We start from the raw sequence: 18,763 nt of genomic DNA, 5'->3' as shown, positions 1-18,763 counted from the left end.
AATGAAACAAGGAATGGAGTGAAATGAGGAAGCAGTTTTATCACTCTGGGAAAAAACTAAACAAAACTGAAACTGTTCCCAGCCTCTTCACTGGGTCTCCACATTAAAACAAAATAATTTGTTTTTGAACTTTGTTCCACAATCAAAAAAAAGGTCAAAAATACAGGTCTGTATTTTTAGTGATGTTCTGGTTGTCCAGACATCTAAGACTATCTCCCAATAAACCTACAGCAATTTGAGAAAGTGTTCAAAGGTGACATTTAATTGTGAGTTTTACATGCAAATGATTAAAAAGGCTCAAAGCCATCAGACACAGATGCCACATTAGACTTTGTCACCAGCGACATCTAGTGTTTAAAAAGGCGTCGATGTAACAACCATCGCTTCTGCAGTTCAGACGGGGAGGTGAGGGATGCAAACTTTAGGCAGGTTGGCACAGAAAGGTATGAGAGTTAAAAAAAAAACCAAAAAACAAGTGCTAAGAGTGAAGACGGGAGGAAACAATATATGATCCGACATCATTTTGCATCCCTGAATGTGATGAAACCAGATGTGTAATGGAATGCAGAGTGGGCACAAAGTGAAAACGGGGGTAAACCCAGAGAGGAGAGGAGCAAAAGTTAAGAGTCAGGCAGACAATATGCATCAACAGCGTGAGAAACAGGACAGCAATACGGGAAAAAACCCCAAAACTAAACAGATTCACATGAAGCCAGACGCAACGAGGACTCAGAATTCACCACTTAGGAGAACAAAGTAATATTTATCGAACAACAACTGGTGAAATATGGCACAGAACAAAGGGCACAGAGGCTGAGGGTTTTCAAGACATCATTCAATACAATTCTTTGAACCCACAAAACAGAAACGGACAGAAAAAAAAAGGAAAACTGATTCTAAAGGCATCCATTTCAGTTCTGTCACCGATCCTCTTTTTTTAGCTTTTTTTGTAACATATCGTAACGTCTGTAATTTCAATGGGAATCTGGTGATAAGAAATCCCACAGTTTTATGTAAAGACCTTGTGTGAACTCCACTCCCTCCTATAGAAACGGATATGAAGCGGACAGATGCAGAAGAGGTAAAACAAAAACAAAAAATAATATATATATATATATTAAAAGCACAAACAGTAGCTGCCACACTGATGCAACCATGCTTAGCTAGAAATACATTACTGTACCACTTGCTGTATAAATATACTGCATGTTTTTTAAACTTAGAAATCCAATGCTATAGTGAAATACACCTGAATATTATGCATACCCATTATGCTCAATTGACCATAGGGAAAGAAGAAGAAGAAAGGAAACAAGATTTAACTGAGAAATACTGACAAAAAGTAGTGGTTGGTTAAATAAATCCTAATGGAGTAACATCACTGCTGTCGCAAGAAAATGTAGTTTGTGAACTTGTGAAGTTTCACCAGCTTTAAATTAAAATGTACAAGATCCTTAAGCGGCGTCATTTCCTCACTCTCATGCTAAAAACACCCACTTGATATCGGCTAAAATACAAGAGTCGCTTTAAAAACGGGGCCCAAACGTAGGCGCTTTTCTTCCGACAGCGGAATTATGCGATATTTTCTTGAGAATTAACATACTAGTGTACAAACATCTGGACTAAGAATACCTCAAACACTCGACCTTATTGTTTTATTTTTAATTAGGATATAAATTGCTTCTTCCTCCGTCTTGCACTACAAAGTCTAGGTACCTGTTACTTAGCATTAAATTATAGTAGTATAGTCAACTTTCTTTTTTTTGTCTTATGTTGTGCAATATTTCCTCACAATGTTATTCAATACTCCAAAAAAATTTGATATGTCTACTTTTCTTAGCAGTAACTGTAATAATTATTGAAAGGCGGCTGCATACGGAGCCTTGAATCCATATTTAGAGATTACAACAATATGCATTTGTTTATTTAACCCCCCCAAAAAAGAAAATCAATTCAAAATGCTGATAAAATAATTACTGTACGTTAAAGTTGGAGGCATTCCCCTCTTATTTTATTGCAATATCAAACCACTTCATCCACATACCCGTGCGCTAAATGCTTTTTTTAAAAGACCAATCTACCCTCACAGGAATGTGAAGTTCTCCTTTGAGCTTTTTTCTTCTTGTAAATCCTGAAAAAATGCCACAGGCCTCACCTAAAAGTAAATCCCACCACGATCACGACTACCCCACACTGACGAGGACCAATACACAAAGACTTAAAGTGCCGCTATTACGTATCTGTGTTTAGATTTGCTTACATAGCCCAATGTTCTCACCGAATGGAGTCATTCTCTCCCTGAAAACACTGCCATGGAAATGCTTTGGCTGTAGCCCAGGCTCTTCTTGTGTTACATATCTATGTCACTATGTAACAGCCATAATCTTGGCCTAGAAACCAAGAAGTGAAAAAAACACCCCACCTACTCGCCTATTATGACCTTTTTGTTGAGTTCTTGTACAAAATGATCAGTTTCTGCTGAATTACATTTGCCTCCACAACAATAATGAACCCTACATGTTTCATTTTAGCATGGCGCACAGGTATAAATATTTACTCGATCTGTATTGTATTTGACTGTAGACAAATTACCAATAAAGTTCTTCTTTCTAACATAAAAACACAAGAAGAAATGGGTGAAATAATTCCACAAAAACATCTAACAAGACTGTCATATTTTCCATTTCCTGACATTAAAGTTCAGAGATGAGAAAATCTGGCTGAAGCTAAAAGTTTCTGTTAATATTTGATGGCTCTTAGAGGAGCATCCAGTTATGAATGTGACCAAGTTTGATTGTCAAACTCCTTTAAATCTGCATTCTATCTAAAGACCAGCAGATGGCGATAGCTGTGGCTGCAAAAACACTTGTGGTCCTAAAGAAGTTCACAGGCTCATCAACTCACTTTGAGTCACACTGAACAAAAAAGTCTGTTCTGTAAATCTTGGTGATTTTATTTATTTATTTATTTTTTAAAAATGATGATTATTTGCTTGCCCATGGGCTAATGACTTGCCAATCAAAAACCAATAAAATACAGTTTCCCAGTCAGACCCACGACTCCTTGTAACATCCATTCTTTTGCAAAATGGGGCTTAAACAAACATGAGACGTCACAGTATCTTTTATACAGTCTGGGTACAGTGAAGATTTCAAGAGCCAGGAGCCAAAACAGAGTGTTTCGGAGAGAGAATGACAAAGTTGCTGAAGCACTGTGGGAACTAATGTGTGACTAAAAACATGTTGTTGTTGTTTTTAATTTGTTTAACTTTAAAATCAATGAAGTGGAAAAAATTATTGTGAATACAAGCGTAACTGGGCACTTTAAGCTACATGACAAGGTACGGTATCATTCTGACATAAATCCTAAAAAGCCGTGCTGCAACATGGACCTTATGCTGAGCATATTATTAACAGACTGCGTCCAATCAGAAGGCTGTGATGTGCATAACATTTAGACGGATGGACTAGATTGAATTCTATTCATCTATCCAATGATATTTATCTGACACGCCCATTATTTAATAAAAAAATTCAATAGTCTGGGCTCTCATCTGCAGGCCGTTTGGTTATTAGTCCTCGTCTGGAAAATGGAAGGAGGAGGACGAGATGATATATTCACAGTGAGAAAAATCAATGTGCATCTCATACAGCACAAAAGAGCCGTCTGTTTGTGCACCTCCTTGTGAGATGTAACAAACTTAACTCTCTTGTGCCTTAAGATGACAGCTGTGAATATGTCATCTTGTCCTCTGTTCTCATTCCTTCCGGCTCTCCTCCCTTTAAACTCCATCACTGCTGGCTGTGTCTCCCATGCACACCCCAGAAATCCGTGTGTGTGTGTGTGTGTGTGTGTGTGCGCGCGCGTGTGTCCACCAGCTAAAACATAACTGGAGGTACTGTACAATAAGCGCCACTAAGTGACGGTGTTTCCCAAAACACAACAGGAGCCCCTGTGTGTGTGTGTGTGTGTGTGCGCGTCTGTGTGTGTGTCAGAAAGTGTGCACGACCATCCAAGCTGTTGTCACTGTTAGTATAGCTGTATTTTTTTAAGGTTTTAAATGTACTTACCTACTCTAACCACAGAAAGAAAGCTGACATGACCCAAACCACCCAGGAACGTCCTCTATAGCTAGGATAAAATTTTGATAGTGTTACAACATACTAGCCTGCATAGTATGTAGCATGATGTTTGTACTAGGTACAATGCTAAAGCAGACAAAAAATGTGACGCGTAGCATTACAGGTGATGGCTGGTCAGTGCTCATAGCACTCCTATGGAGGCGTAACAACCGGGATGACAAACTACTGCTGGACACAGCTACACTGGAAGACGACCGAGATCAAACTGAAAAAGGATGAGGAAGAATTTGGGGGGAGAGACTGCAAAGTAAGGTAACTCATCTGAGTGTAGCAAAAAGAAGGAACATTAAAAATCAACAATCTGTAAAACTAAAACCCTAGTTGTGTTGAAACCCTGTGCTGATATCTAGTCATTAAAAAATTTGGCAGCATAAGTCAATAAGTCTTTGTGACCAATGGAGATGAAGAAGAATAAGTGCCCAATATTCTCCAGCCAGCTGAGTTGCAGCAGGCAGAAACACACACACACACACACGCGCACACATACACACACCAGCACAACACAGTAACAGGAGCGCTCGACACCCGTGATTGGTCAAGAGTCCTTCTGGAGTTCCAATGACAGACACAGCAAAGGAAAATGAGGAAATGAAATAAAATAACAATACAAAATAAGATAATGATTGGTTGGCAGATGAAAAGGAAAAAAGAAAAAGAAAACAAAGAAAAAGCAGCTTTTGTAAAAATGTTAGAGAATGTCGCATAATAACAATGATAGTAAAGTGGCTGTTGCACTTTAGTTTTGTTCTTGCAGACAGATGCAGAGTTCCCGTGATTACTGACGGGAGCTCGCGGTAAGATTCGAGCAGTTGCATACGATGGTGGACTCCAGATCTGGTGGGAAAGAAAAGCAGAGGAACACATAGGTGATTGAGTTAAGACTGCCTCAGACCTCTGAGGGAAGAAGGGGGAAAAAATGGCGAGGCAGCGTAGTTTGTTAAAGTCGAGAGAGACGGGGATGAGATGAGGAAAGGAAAAGGTGGAGAGGAGGGGAAGAAAAGGAGGAACCACCAGATGGAGCACAGAAACATCTTAAAGAGGAGGATCTGAAACATCAGGAGGGGAGATACTTACATGATGGATGGGCTCTACCAGTGAGGCGGTACGTAGCTGTACCCAGGTGTCCCTTGGGGCCTGTAGGTTGGCACAGTAACTGGGTGTGCTCCAATTGGGGGGTGTTGTGGCGTTGTCAGCAGAGTCCCTACACAAAGAAAACACCACCAAGGATGCAAAATCAATTTGTACCTGAGCTGCATCTACCAATCATGCACTTCTTTTTGGGTTTTTTTGCAGCAAAAAGGCAATAAAATAAAGAATAAAATGTTTTTTTAAGTCCAGGGACTTAAGGTAGGACTAAAAAGGTAACTAAGGGTCTTTGCTAAAAACATTTAAAATACACCAACACGCATTGGCCTGCACCATCTTCACAGATACTGTCAGGGCTATTGCACTTTCACCCATCACAGGTGGGCAACAAAATCACACATTTTCATTTTTCTTTACCTTCTCGGGGCAAAGATGAAGAAAACGATCCTTTAATTAATGCCACAGCTTTTTTTAAGCAAACAAATTCAAAAGCTTTCATCAGTGCCGTAATAATAATATTACTACAAAAAACACACATCAGATGCCCTCCTGACATAGCTCCAAAGGGATTTGTGTCTCCTCCAGTAGAGCCATCACAAATTATGGTCGAGAGTGAAGAACAGTTATTATGTTGGTACCATATTAGGCCCACATGGAAAGAGTTCACAGTTGCTTTCATACCTGCGCTCATGGCCATGGTTGTCCCAGCTACCATCCCCATGGCAGCCATGCCGTTGTTGCGAGGAGCAGGTACAGGAACAGGGGCCGGGTAGAGGGCTGTGGAGGGGATGCTGTTAGGCTGCACCACGGTGGTGTGATGGATCACATGTGGCTGAGCGGCAAACACTGGCTGGGTGTAGTACGCTCCCTGTCAGGACAAAACATCGGAAAACCTTCAATGATTACAAAACATCTTAGCAGAAGAAACTTCTTCAAGTGATTTTGCATTACAAGAACAAGCAAAACAGACTGAAACACAATACTTTGAAATGGACAGAAATTGAAGCCGTCTCTTCTTTCCACTGCACTTTTCAAAGCACCAAATTACAAAACAACAACATGATTGCCTTATTGTTGTTTTATTGTGTGCGACTGAATCTCAAAACCAAGTTCAATTCAATCGGTTTTCTAATTTAATAATAGCGAATGTTTATTTCCCCGCATTTTTGGATAACCAAGCGTGTTACTACCGGCTAAAGTGTGCCATAACAAAAATCAGCCAACGTCAAATGTCTGTGTTTTCATTCATCCAGGTCACGGTTGTCTAAGGACATTAGAAAATAAAGCGAGGGTTCTTTAGCCCTCGCTGATGGTAGAGAGTGACATGTTCTGTATCCAAACAGTGTCCCTGTAGGCTGGAGAAATGCGCTTTTCACTCAACAGTCCAATTCTGCAGAACAGAAGCTACCTATGAACATGATAAGTGCTCTGAATTTAAACGAGGAGAATCAACAGCCATGTGACAGACCATTTACTGTCACAAACCGCTTCGCCTAATTGTTTTTAATACAGAGTAAAACGACGCAGACTGAGCAGGCAGCACAAATGTATTTACTGGAGTGGCTGCGTTAAACGGTTATGGCAGCCGAGCAGCTGCAGCAACAAACCCCATCAACATTTTCCACTGTTAAAGTAACACACGCCACTCCAGACATCCTCACCTGTGTGTATAGGTTCTGCTGAGGGTAGGCACTGCGGATGGGGTACATAGCTGTCGGGTACGGGGTAGGGGTCGGAGTATAAGGAGGAGGGGCTCCATTTGACTGAGTGGGGGGCACTTTGTATGGAGTTCCTGCTGGAGTATATCCTATACAACGAAAGAAAAGAGAAATACAACATAAATTTACCAGCTCACCAAGAAGAGGTCTTCTTAAATCTAGGAGAGTTTCATATTTACACATCAATAACACATTAGAATAATGAGATTGAATTCTCCACACTGTCTTTAGTCAGTTGAGCTCTCACACTGGGTTTTTATGAGTAACTCTATACCTTAAACATTTCATTGTTGTGTGTGTTTCTATGTTTAGGGGGAGCAGCAGCAACCAAAGAGAGTACAGACTCACCCTTTTAGCACTCGTCCTCACATCTCATTATTTGCATTTCCTATAAAATCCACCAGATGGGGACGACTGCCATCTTTTGATGGGATTTGAATATCGAAACAATAAAGCTGACAGTTTATGTATATTTATCCAGTTTAAGCACGAGCTTTGAAGATGGGGGCTTTGCACTGTGTATTGAAAAAGCCATCTACTGACTGTATGTGAGGTATTTTCAGGTTTTTTTCCCCACAGATTATATTCTGCAGTATACGCTGAAACCAACAACCACAGCAGAGCTGCAACATCATTTCACATAGTATCCCCCCTGTAGCTGACGCTACGTCACTGGATGAAAAGCATGGCGTTGGGGACAGTAAAGGAATCTGGCTCAGACCGCTGCATTCATGTCCGCTCTGATCTCTGGGGGTGTAGTACCTCTGAGCCGCCACCTGGAGGAGCCTGAAGGTCAAACATGCTACTAGCTAGTTGCTGCTGCTGTGGAGCTTATGAAAGCGCTTTTCTCACACAAGGACAAGGGAACAAAGAGATGCTGGAGCTGCTCTGTGGCTAAAAGTGTGTGTGTGTGTGTGTGTGTGTGTGTGTGTGTGTGTGTGTGTGTGTACGCACGCACACATGCTCTCACATTCATTCTTTGCACTAACATGCATGCAGGGCATTAAAGGACAATGGTGCGTGACAATCACACAAAAGCCGTGCTGATAGAAAACACTTTGTCTCCTCAGCGGTCTTGAGAAATAATGACCAAGACACGTTTTCTAATCAGATGGAGGCTGGCTTGTCTGGCCGATTCATTGTTGTCACTGATACAAAATCTAAACATTTTAATTTCCCCATAAATTAACCACTGTGGAGTAAAGGGTAAGATATCTGCAGTCAAGCACACACACACACACACACACACACACACAAAAAAAAAAACCCAAACCAAAACAACCCTGATAATGAGTCTCGGGTTTCGGCTGGAACAAAGCTGACAGAGCTTTGCCAAAGCATACCTGATATTTGGTTAGACTTCCAAAAGACGGAAAACAAACTCAGGGAGGGAACAAGGGGAGGAAGCTTCAAAAGCGGCACAGATGAAAAGTACAACCCCCACCCTCTCTGCTCGAGTACCACACTCAATATTTAAGACAATAGAAAACAATTTCAGTTGCTATCTTCGCTCCCTGCTGAGGAAATTAAATTTAATCCATACGTCCAGTAGCATTTTTTTTCTGAAAGGTACTTTAATCAAAATTTAAAGCAATTAATAGATTCTTGCATGATTATATATCACATCTTTACTGCTGTTATAAAAACACATCATTATCTCTGAATTCAGTAACAATGCATGCGTTCAAAGACTCCATTAAATAAAAACATCTTGCTGACACTACAAATCATTTATTTATTTTTCCCTGAGCTCATTATCAGTCCCATTCCTTTCACCATTCCTACTCTTTTGGTTATTTTTTTTTTTAAAATCTTTTTATTTAATTGCCCAACGTTGAGCAATCCTTGTTGACGTCCTTCCTCGCCTACCCCCAATCAGATCAAATTGCATTACTGTATAATTACCTTTATTACCACAAATCTGCACAAGATTGAAAAATTGATATCCCGAATGAGCAGAACGATGAATTTAATGCTTTCAAACAATGTAATAAATGTTTTTTTTCTTACGCTTGGACTACAAGAAAGCCTGCAATCACCAAACCTAAACCATCTACCGTATACATGCATATCAGGAAAGCACAACTGTAGTCCCATCTGCTGAGGGGACCACACAATGAACCCCAACAGAGCACGCATTTGCTGCTATATGGGCACTAGCAGCTGCTACTGGCTAGCTTCCCACTCCTTCGCCATTAATGCCCCTTTAGGCTGAGATCACCACTTAATTCATATTGCCTTTAAACGACTCGAGTCTGTGTGCAGCTCTAAACAATATTGTAACTGCATGAGTGATGGTAATGCTCCGTCAATTTTTATGAGCATGGTTTGGTTCGTAACTTAATTGTAACCGCACGTGACTCTGATAACCATTAAATATGTAGGAAACTGTATTTGCTTTAGGTTAAACACGCATCATAAACGGACAAACTCATTGCATCTCTACGCAGCGCTGCAGAGCCGCAGTAGCAGTGATGGATCCTCTTTAAATTAAAATGTCATCAGTGTGTAATTTATTCAATACATTAAGTGTTAGACAACCTTAACCTTAACACTGACTAACTTTCATTTCACACCATCACATTACTCAGCTGCCAGACTGCGCGGTTACAGATTACTCATCAGGAAGATAAAAACATTTCTGAAAATTATTAAGATAAATTGGAGGCGCAGTTCGTTCAGGCTTTTCAAGGCATTTCACAAACACTCGGTTCTGAGTTTTTAATGATCATTTCTGCATCACGGCAGAATTCACAACGAGCAAACCAGGAACAGTAATAGCACTGGACTCAAATTCACCAACGCAGGGATGAAAAAGCACGTATGCTAGGAAAAGAAGGCATGTGAATTTATGTACCCATTTAACTCCACCTCAGTGTGAGGTTCTCTCCTGTAATCTTGCTGTCATTTTAAGTCATGTTAGTTTCTCTCCTTTGTGCTGCTTCACTCTGCGTGTGGGCGTAACCACTCCTAACCAGCTTGGTCTCGTGGTAAAACGAGAGAAAAGACTTTTTAAATTTTATTTTATTCACACGGACATGAATTGTCACATTTTTTGCCATTAAAGTCAGCATTCCTCTTAAATTCTTGTATTTCAGTTGGAATTATGCTTTGAGCAGCCTGCAGCTCGTATGCTGTCGTGAGGCTTTCAGCGAGGACGCATCACCCTGACAACCAACAAGTCTTTAAAAAAAGAAAAAGAAAAAAGGGGCAGCGGTTGTAGTTTGACCCAAACAATGATTGAAGTGCTTTTACTGGCTAAACTTAACAAAGCAGTTTTATTAAGGAAGTTAAAGTGCCTCTTGGCTGCTGTCGTGATGAACTGATTTTATATAAATAAAACTGAATTAAAAATAGCATGAGTGGCAAAAATGTAGTCATGTAGTTCTCTTAGAACAAAAAAAAATATCTTCTACTTTGTTTACATGTAGATATGAGGAAACTGTGGTCAGGAACAAAAAAAATTGAAATGTCACAAGCTTTTAATAAACTGGTGTGAGACTGTCGTGTTGACTTAATGCACACACAGTCATGTAGACATTCAGAGTCTCAGTAAACATGCCCTTCAGTAGTTCATCGGGCAACTTAGAATACCATTTTTTTAACTAAACTACTAAAACTACATATATGTTCTCCATATTTTGTATTTTACTTTACTTTCCCAAGTTGATAAAATCATTAGTGTTTTTAAACAATCACAACCATGTGGATGTGATGTGGCCGCCTTGTATTTTGAGCCTGGTCGATGTTACTGTTACTTACTCGGGAGCCAAATGAAGCATGACAGAAATTATTTGTAAAAGCATTTGTCTATTTTCCATTCTGCGTTGCTTTGCGTTAATATAAATAGTTTCTCATGTTTTAACTATTCTAATCTTGTATTCAATTCAATTCATTTTCATTTATATAGCACCAAATCACAATAACAGTCGCCTTGAGGTGCTTTATATTATGAGGTGAGACCCTAGAATAATACAGAGTAAAAACCAACAAACTTCTCACTAACTGCTCGCTCATAGGGGGAAGGAAAAAAAACCCTTTTAACATGAAGAAACCTCTGGCAGAACCAGGCAAATAAATCAACCCAGAAAAGGCAGGCAGAAGAAAACAGTCTAGTAGCTTAATACTTGTAGCTGCATGATAATGATTTGTCTGAATTCATCAATGTGTGTCTTGCATCGTGCACACAAACTTCAATGGTTCCTTGTAGTGCAATTATCCTTTATTCTTCTTAGAAAAAGAGAAAGAGCCCTCTAATTAACTCTGAAAATTACTCTAAACTGACAATTTCTCCCAAGATATTACCTTGTTAAATATGAGCTCTCTGTGTATGGGGAGGAGGGTAGAGCTTACCTGGTGGATACCCAGGACTGCCTGTTTGGTACAGGTTGGTGTAGGTAGGAGCTGTAGCAGGATACCCCCCTGGATAGCCTGCAAGACGCCACAGGCGAGACAGAAAATATTAGAAACCTTAACATCAAGCAGAGGGGACGCAGACACACACAACTGAAGTCCCCCTCCTTTCCCCAACCCGCTCACTTATTCACACAGACACACAGGTAGGGGAGTATTTGGTTTGAAGCAGGATGTGCACAGATGGCGCTCATTAAAAAAATGTCTGCACCAATAACACAGTTGGCTGAATGCGTCTTACATACACCAATTTGGCAGACGGGACACACCTGCCAATATGGTGTGGGAGGAGAGACAAATTCAGAAACATTAGCAATGCCTGCAGACACGTGCGAGGGATGCACGCACGCACGCATGCACCACGCATCCTCCCGTGCGTCATAAATTACGTGTCGAGCGAACAAAAAGTCAATCTGACCTGCAAAAAAGCTTCTCCTTATAAAAAGGTGCAGGTTCGACAGGGCAAGACAAAGACGATGGAAGTAAAAGGGGGGGAAAAAGCAGCACAGAGTGAAGAGAGGGAGTGTAAGCGAGCTAAGTGCTGTTCTCTCCTCACTCTTTGCTATTATTGGCAGACAGTCTCGCAGATCTGTTCTGTAGCCGTGAGCCTCCGCTATATTGAGCTTTGGCTGCTGTAGGTTGAGATACGGTCGGATGTAACAGTTCCAATAAACGCAGTTATAAGACGGTCGAGATGTTAATCACGATCACACAACATCCCGTGTTTATTTCGTTCATGCTAATGCAAAGAATACTTTTTAATTTAACAACACAGCATACACACGCATGCATAAAATTAAAGCATAGCATAATGAGCACTCAAAAATTTACAGATTGGTTCCGGAAAAATCAGAAAATAGTAAGTCATCAATCTTCATTGTTTTTATTTCAGATTTGGAGGATGTGTTTCTGGTCAGGAAAAAACCAAAACCAAAAACTAACAGAAATCATGAAGATTTAAAATAAACTTTTTTTAAAAAATTTCTCACCTTTTTTGAAGGAAAAAAAAAAAGTGGCAAAATCTGCATTTACACTACAATTCAGTGTTATATTAAAGAAACAGCTTCTTGCCAGTTCATCATAAGCACCAATTAAAGAGTCCTGAATCAGATGACACATTAACACAACAGATGTTGCTAGACTCCAGTTAAACATGCATGCCACGATCCAACTTTAACACCACAAGTTGGATTTTCCCCTTTAACTGAATGCATTCAATCATGTATTGGTTTTATCACAAAAATAAAAATGGGCACAAGAGTTAAAAGTTCCATCTTAAAAATATATATAGATCAGTAGCTTTCACTTCAGTATTTCAGTGTACTATAACTTTATAACTATTATAACCTTTGAGGCCCAAGATTAACAATGGCCTATATTTTTGTCTCTTTCCTTTTATCTCTTCTTGCAAACTCACTTCCTTGGGCACTTTATTAGGTGCACTTTGCTCCCTTTGCATTTGTAGCACAGATTCAACAACGAAACATTCAGGTTTTGACCCATATGGATATGACAGCATCACAAAGTTGCTGCAATTTTGTCAGCTGCTCGTCCATGATGCAATCCCGTTACACCGCATCCCAAAAGATGCTCTACAAGACTGAGATTTGGTGGCTGTGGAGGCACTGTTCATGTCTTGTTGATGCCAAATGTCTATTCTCTGTAAACGTGAGAGATGGTTGTGTGGGAAAATCCCAGTAGATCAGCAGCTTCTGAAATACTCAGACTGCACAAACAACCACACCATGTTCAAAGTTACTTAAATCATCCATTGTGATGCTTTGTTTGAACTTCAACAGGTTATCCTAACAATGACATGTAGTCATTGTAAAAAAAAAAAAAAAAAAAAGCAGCTAAACAAGTTCTATTATAAAGTGGCCAGTAAGTGTATATACAAGAGAGCATATAATTAGATTTTTTACTGTACTGAATAATTGATTGCTGGAGTCACTGGTAGGGATGTTAGTAGAAACAATGTTTTTTTGCACAAACTTGAATACAATGTCATATTAGCATTTCTGTCCTATCAGAACTCTGTTAGGCATATCTCAACTGGCTTAAACCTCGGTATTCAGTATTGAAGACAGCAGACCTGTACGTCTGTGGACATCTTACCTGTGAAGGCCATATTCTTGGGGTTTCCATATGGAGTTCCAGGCTGGACAGGGCTGTAGACTGGATTCATAGCTGAAGATAACCTGTTCTTACTAGGAGAGAGAAAGAAACAGAAAAAGTGGAAAACAGAAGAGAGAGAGTTAAGAAAAGACAAGGAGGGGAAAATGGAGGGGAAAAGAGACATAAGCCATGTAAACTGGAAAGAAAATTGTTACCATTATCAAGCACACTCACCACACGCATAATCCCAAAGTCAGATTCTTAAAGCGGCATCCAGCTGAAGGATTTTGCTGGCATGCAACAAAATCAAGCCCTGCGACTCCCCAACCTCAAAGCAGGCTCAATATAAGTATGGACTTAAAAACACAGACTGCTTGGATTTAAAAGAAAAATGCACAAGTTCTGACTCAAAGGCACAAGAATGCTTGGATCAATTGAAAAAGAACGCTTTGGTTCAATGCTGCTACCTGCCTTATTTTCCCACCACTGCACCAACAAGGCGCTACCTTCTGGGTTTTTCAGACACGGGGCCAGTAATCAATTCAGATTGGGGAAAATGGTCGGGCTGAAGGTGCCAGATAATGACCCATAAGGCATCCTTCTCCACACCGTAGAAGACTTCAAGTGCACGCTCTTCATTTCCACTTACCTGCTCATTGTGAATACAGGCCTACGAAATTTCGTGTGTGTGTGCGCATGTAAGTGTGTGTGCATGCGTGCCCCGTACCTCTTGTGCGTGTCTGGTTGATACATGAAACTGAATTTGTCTGTGGGATGCCCGCTCGCCATTCTTGCTGTATGCAAATGAGGAAGGAGTGGAAGTGGATATGCAAATCTGAAATTAAAACAGCGAGAGGTCATGATTACAATGAACACAAGGGAAAAAAATTAATTAAAAGAAAAACAGCAAAATAATAATAAAGAAAAAAGCAAGCACCAGTGCAACAGCAAATGGTTAGTGATAGCAGCAAGGGAGACAGTGATCAGGACCATGTCTGAGTGAGTGTTTGTGTTAACATTGTGTCTTTAATGTGCTCGATACAGCATGGATTAAAAAAAGGATGTGTGATAACTTCTCTCAGTTTTAAGGTGTGTGCAAGTGAAGCAGTTTCCAGAGGTGCTTGGAGATTATTAATATGGGTGTTAATAGAATAGAATAGCCCTTTATTGTCATTGTACATGTACAAAAAGAAATTGTGGAAATTTGCATAAACTTTACAATGCGTGTCCCAAAGGAGAGTGAAAAATGAATATGGACTTGCATGTACATGTGTGATGTCCTGTTCAGAACGACAAGTACAAGAAGCAAAGCTCAACATTAACACAGCCAATGGAAAAGCACAGCACATCCAGTGAAAGGTGCAAGTGGAAAAGCAACACAACGGTACTGGGGTGGGGGGGGGTACCAAGCTGAGTTTTGCACCGAGCCAAGAGTAAGCGTGATCCAGAATTATAAGAGAGCTGCACAAACACAGAGTGAAACGGCTGAGCAATAACTGAAGAGAGGAAAGGTGTGCGCGGGCTGTGTGTCATATGAGTTCATGTGTAGCTTGTGTTGATTTTAACCCCCCTTCTCTTTGAAATTTCGGACTTGGCATGTGATGGCAGGGATCAGAGTGGTGCATTGTGGATTTGAGTGCGGGCCCATAAAACACTGTGTTGGATGTTACGTGGTGATCCCTCTAAACACGGCACATCCCTCACCCAGTCGCCGTATAAAAAAACCTATCAAAATGTATTACGTGTGCGACTTCAGTTTGCACTGTTCCATCCTGAGCTTCTGCTTCATGGACAGTTAACAACTGACAAAACACAAACCCTTTACACGATTATTGCGTTGGTGTCATAAGAGCTGGGCATACGCTGTAACATGGTGATGCCAAACGGCACCAAGTGACACTTCAGATTAGCCAAGGAAGCATGCCGGTACTTTGTAAAATAGCACTGACGTCAAAACACCCCAAAACGCAGACAAATAAATGCAAGCACAAAACACGTGGGTGAGGTTGCTTTTCAGTTGTTTTGTGTGCGAATCCCCTTTAAAAATACATGCTCATCCCCCCCCCAAAAAAATAACATGAACCTGTGTGTCTGTGGGTGTGCAAGACAACAAGAGTGGTGATATGCAAGCCGTGCTTCATTACTGAAACTCATGTCTCATAGCTAAAGAATGTGTCAGAGGAATTGATTAAGCTACTGGCACCTTCCTTTTTCTCTTCACTGCACTTCGTTGTTTAATTTATCATTAGCCTTCTCTACCTCAGTTAATCAGTACCTCTGCATGCAAAACAACACTTTGATTGTAGCAGAATTACGTGTACAGATACGTGCAAACCCGGTTACACTAAAGTACTGTGCAAAAACCTTGCACCACCCTCTTTTCCTTTGTAATTTGCTTCCAGGGAGCCAGATTTTGTTATAATTTTTTTAAAGTGATCTTGGTAATAGTCTTACAGGCTTTCTGAAGAACTTTCAAACCTTTTCTTGGTACATTGGCTACTTTTTCACTCATTTTCGATCAGAGAAATTATTTGTTGTTGTTAAACTATTTAACGCAGACATATGAATCATTCAAGCTTAAAAAAGGCACGTAACTCGAGGGATAAAGCAATGCGTTTACACACAGACAACTTAGCAACAAATCACTTCTAAAATTCTATCTTGAGGCACTTTGTTACTAGCCTGCCAGTAAAACACTTCCTTTGTTCCCATTTCTTTGGTTGAACTTATGAAAAAAACAAAACAAAGATAACACAGCCCAAGACGGCATTTTTTCACCAACAACAAGATTCCTAAAGAGCTATTAGAAAATACTGAGAAAATTGGAAAAATGGAAGGACGAGCTAAAGAATTATCTACAGCCGATGAACAATATCTTAAAGTCATATACATGTATCCAGCATCGTATAAGACCTGATGCAGGACTTATATGATACAGGAGATGCATCGGGCAGCTGTCAAGCAGCCATTCTCTAGGAAGGGAATGCAGTGATGAATCAAAACCATAATCAGTGTCTACGGAGGAGGTCAGGAGACAGGTATTAACTCTCTACATCCATCTGTAAAAAAAAAACGGTGAAAGCCATGTCGTGGTTTGGAGCTGCATTTCTTGTTAAAATTGATCCAATTATCAACACAGAAAAGTATCATCAGATTTTGACCCACAAGGAAAAAAAAGCTTAATTTTGCAGCATGGCAAAGATCCCAAACACACTGCCAACGCAGTGAAAACAAACCTGGATAGAAAAACACACAAGATAGAACATTGTCAGTCATGTATGGGCCTCTGGAGAGCCCGGACATCAACATTACTGAAGTAGTGTGTGATCATTTTATCTAACATTCTCCCATTTTGTATCCTGTTAAGATGCTAAAAATATATTAAAGTAATGCTACGAATTTCAATGTGTGAATCAACAGAAGTAAAAAGGAAACTGAAAAATTGTCACAAATTATAGTCCAAGATAAAAACGTCCATCAAGGTTAAATTAAGGACAATTCATATGATTGAACACAACAGATTGCTACCAAAGCACAAAGAAAAACGAATGTCTTTCCTCAAAAAAATTCTTAATTAAAAGAAGAAGCCACAAACAAGCCAGTTTTGTTCAAGTTCTCAATATTTGGGTTAACAGGCCTTTTAATGAAAAAAAAAACTCAAATCAAATGAAAAGGTACAGCAGGCCATGTAAGAGTATTAATCAGTAATACTATATAAAGGTAAAAACCTTTTATATATTTATAAATCCCATTAACACATAGACAAACCATCCCTGAGGGGCCTGTCCTCAAAACACACACGTACACAATTACAGCTCTGAATGAATAGAGGAGCGAGAAACGGGTGTGTTCATCTGTTTCACTGCACCCATGTGAATGCAGAAAAAGGTGATGAAAAGTTAAAACGGGAGAACAAGAGCGGCTGGACAATGCATCATAATGAGGGTGTGCACAAGAAACAGAGGACTGCAGAAATGCATGTGGTGAGTAGGAGTGTCCAACCATGCCTCCATTTGTTTTCGGGGGGAGGTGATGAGGTCTCTACTCCTAAAAAGCCCCTTTCTAACCAGAAGACCTTCTGTTCGGCACTGCATTATGGTAGAAGACCATTAAACAGAGTGTGCTCGCTATACAGAGGGAGACTGAAAGAGAGACATTGCTTTTATTTCTAGAACAAGCTGTAAAAGGGCAGATACAAGTCTAAACATATCCATGCATTTATATACTTCAGAAAGGTCAAAAACACATCCTTACTTGCTTACAGACTAACAAAAAGTAAGTGCTGTAGGCAGGTTCGGGTTTAAGAACAGCAAATCATTATGGGAAATGCACTTAGATGTGATAAATATTGGAGTCAGACTAATAATGACAGCATTAATTCTTACCATCCTTGGCCAAAAGAAAATATTGTCACCATATGTTTGCACCGTGTATTTATATGCGGTAAAAATTTATACCATATATTCTATTTCTGTGCCACGGTTGTTTTTTGCACCATGACACGTTTTGTGTACAAATTTGTCAGAAAGCATCAATCTGATTCAGAAGAATTCATATTTTTCAATAAACATTCAGGGAGTCAAAACCGAGCTGATATTGCAGAGTACTACATATCAATGAAATGTCTTGACTTTTAGAAACTGGAGCCCAGTTATTACAATCAGATAGGATCAGATAGTAAGTTTTTTTTGTTTTTTGAACAGAGGCTTTTTTGTTTGTTTGTTTTTGTAATTTATCTTTGATTTTAAATCAAACAATCAATACTGGATCACAGTGCAGATTTTCAGCTTCAACGCAAGTTAAGGCCAAAATCTTTAGGAATTACAAACATTTTTATGCACAGTCTCACATTTTTAGAAGCTCAAAATTAAACAAAAAAACTGCTTTTAATCGGTGAATGAAAATAGTTTGCAGTGATACCTACGTGAAGTATAAAAACCATGGACATCGTCGAGTGTTGCGATTCCCCCCCTTGAGATGCTCTCCTAGCCCAGTATGTTAACTGTAGTCATGAATGACTAACGGGTCACAACTGCTGTTTGAAAAGGACAAATCTGGATTCAAAGTGGCTTTTCTTTTTACTGCCTGCATTAAACTCCATGCTGATGCACTGCAGACTATTTTCTTCTGTTTGCTGAGCCTAGAGCTGGGCGATATAAGATTTTTTCATTTCAGGCGATAATGATATCTATCACGATATAAGCCAAATAACTATATTTGTAAGATTTAAATGTGCCGTTGCTCACAAGTAAAATGTGAAATAATCAGCAGCTTGTTTTTATTTAAATA

At 39.8% G+C, this 18,763-nt stretch overlaps 1 protein-coding gene across 2 annotated transcripts in view; it reads right to left on the bottom strand.

Moving 5' to 3' along the window:
- Positions 1-4,781: 4,781 nt before the first annotated feature.
- fam168a (family with sequence similarity 168 member A) overlaps positions 4,782-18,763 on the bottom strand; it is a 35,042-nt gene continuing 21,060 nt past the window's right edge. Inside the window, exons 2-8 of one of the 2 annotated variants that reach the window (XM_005720733.1) lie at positions 14,202-14,309; positions 13,475-13,566; positions 11,300-11,377; positions 6,890-7,035; positions 5,910-6,096; positions 5,217-5,343; positions 4,782-4,976 (exon numbers count right to left, since the gene is read on the bottom strand). In XM_005720733.1, coding sequence (XP_005720790.1) covers positions 5,231-5,343; positions 5,910-6,096; positions 6,890-7,035; positions 11,300-11,377; positions 13,475-13,566; positions 14,202-14,263 — 678 coding nt within the window. In that variant the 5' untranslated portion in view covers positions 14,264-14,309 and the 3' untranslated portion in view covers positions 4,782-4,976; positions 5,217-5,230. The remainder of the gene's footprint in view (positions 4,977-5,216; positions 5,344-5,909; positions 6,097-6,889; positions 7,036-11,299; positions 11,378-13,474; positions 13,567-14,201; positions 14,310-18,763) is intronic. The other variant, XM_005720734.1, reaches the window with a different exon arrangement.

This window comes from Pundamilia nyererei, unplaced genomic scaffold (assembly GCF_000239375.1).
Source record: "Pundamilia nyererei isolate P.nyererei 1_Seehausen unplaced genomic scaffold, PunNye1.0 scaffold00003, whole genome shotgun sequence".
In the NCBI taxonomy this organism is placed as follows: domain Eukaryota; kingdom Metazoa; phylum Chordata; class Actinopteri; order Cichliformes; family Cichlidae; genus Pundamilia; species Pundamilia nyererei.
Note: the sequence above shows the minus strand (reverse complement) of the source record. Positions and strands in the feature narration are given on the sequence as shown.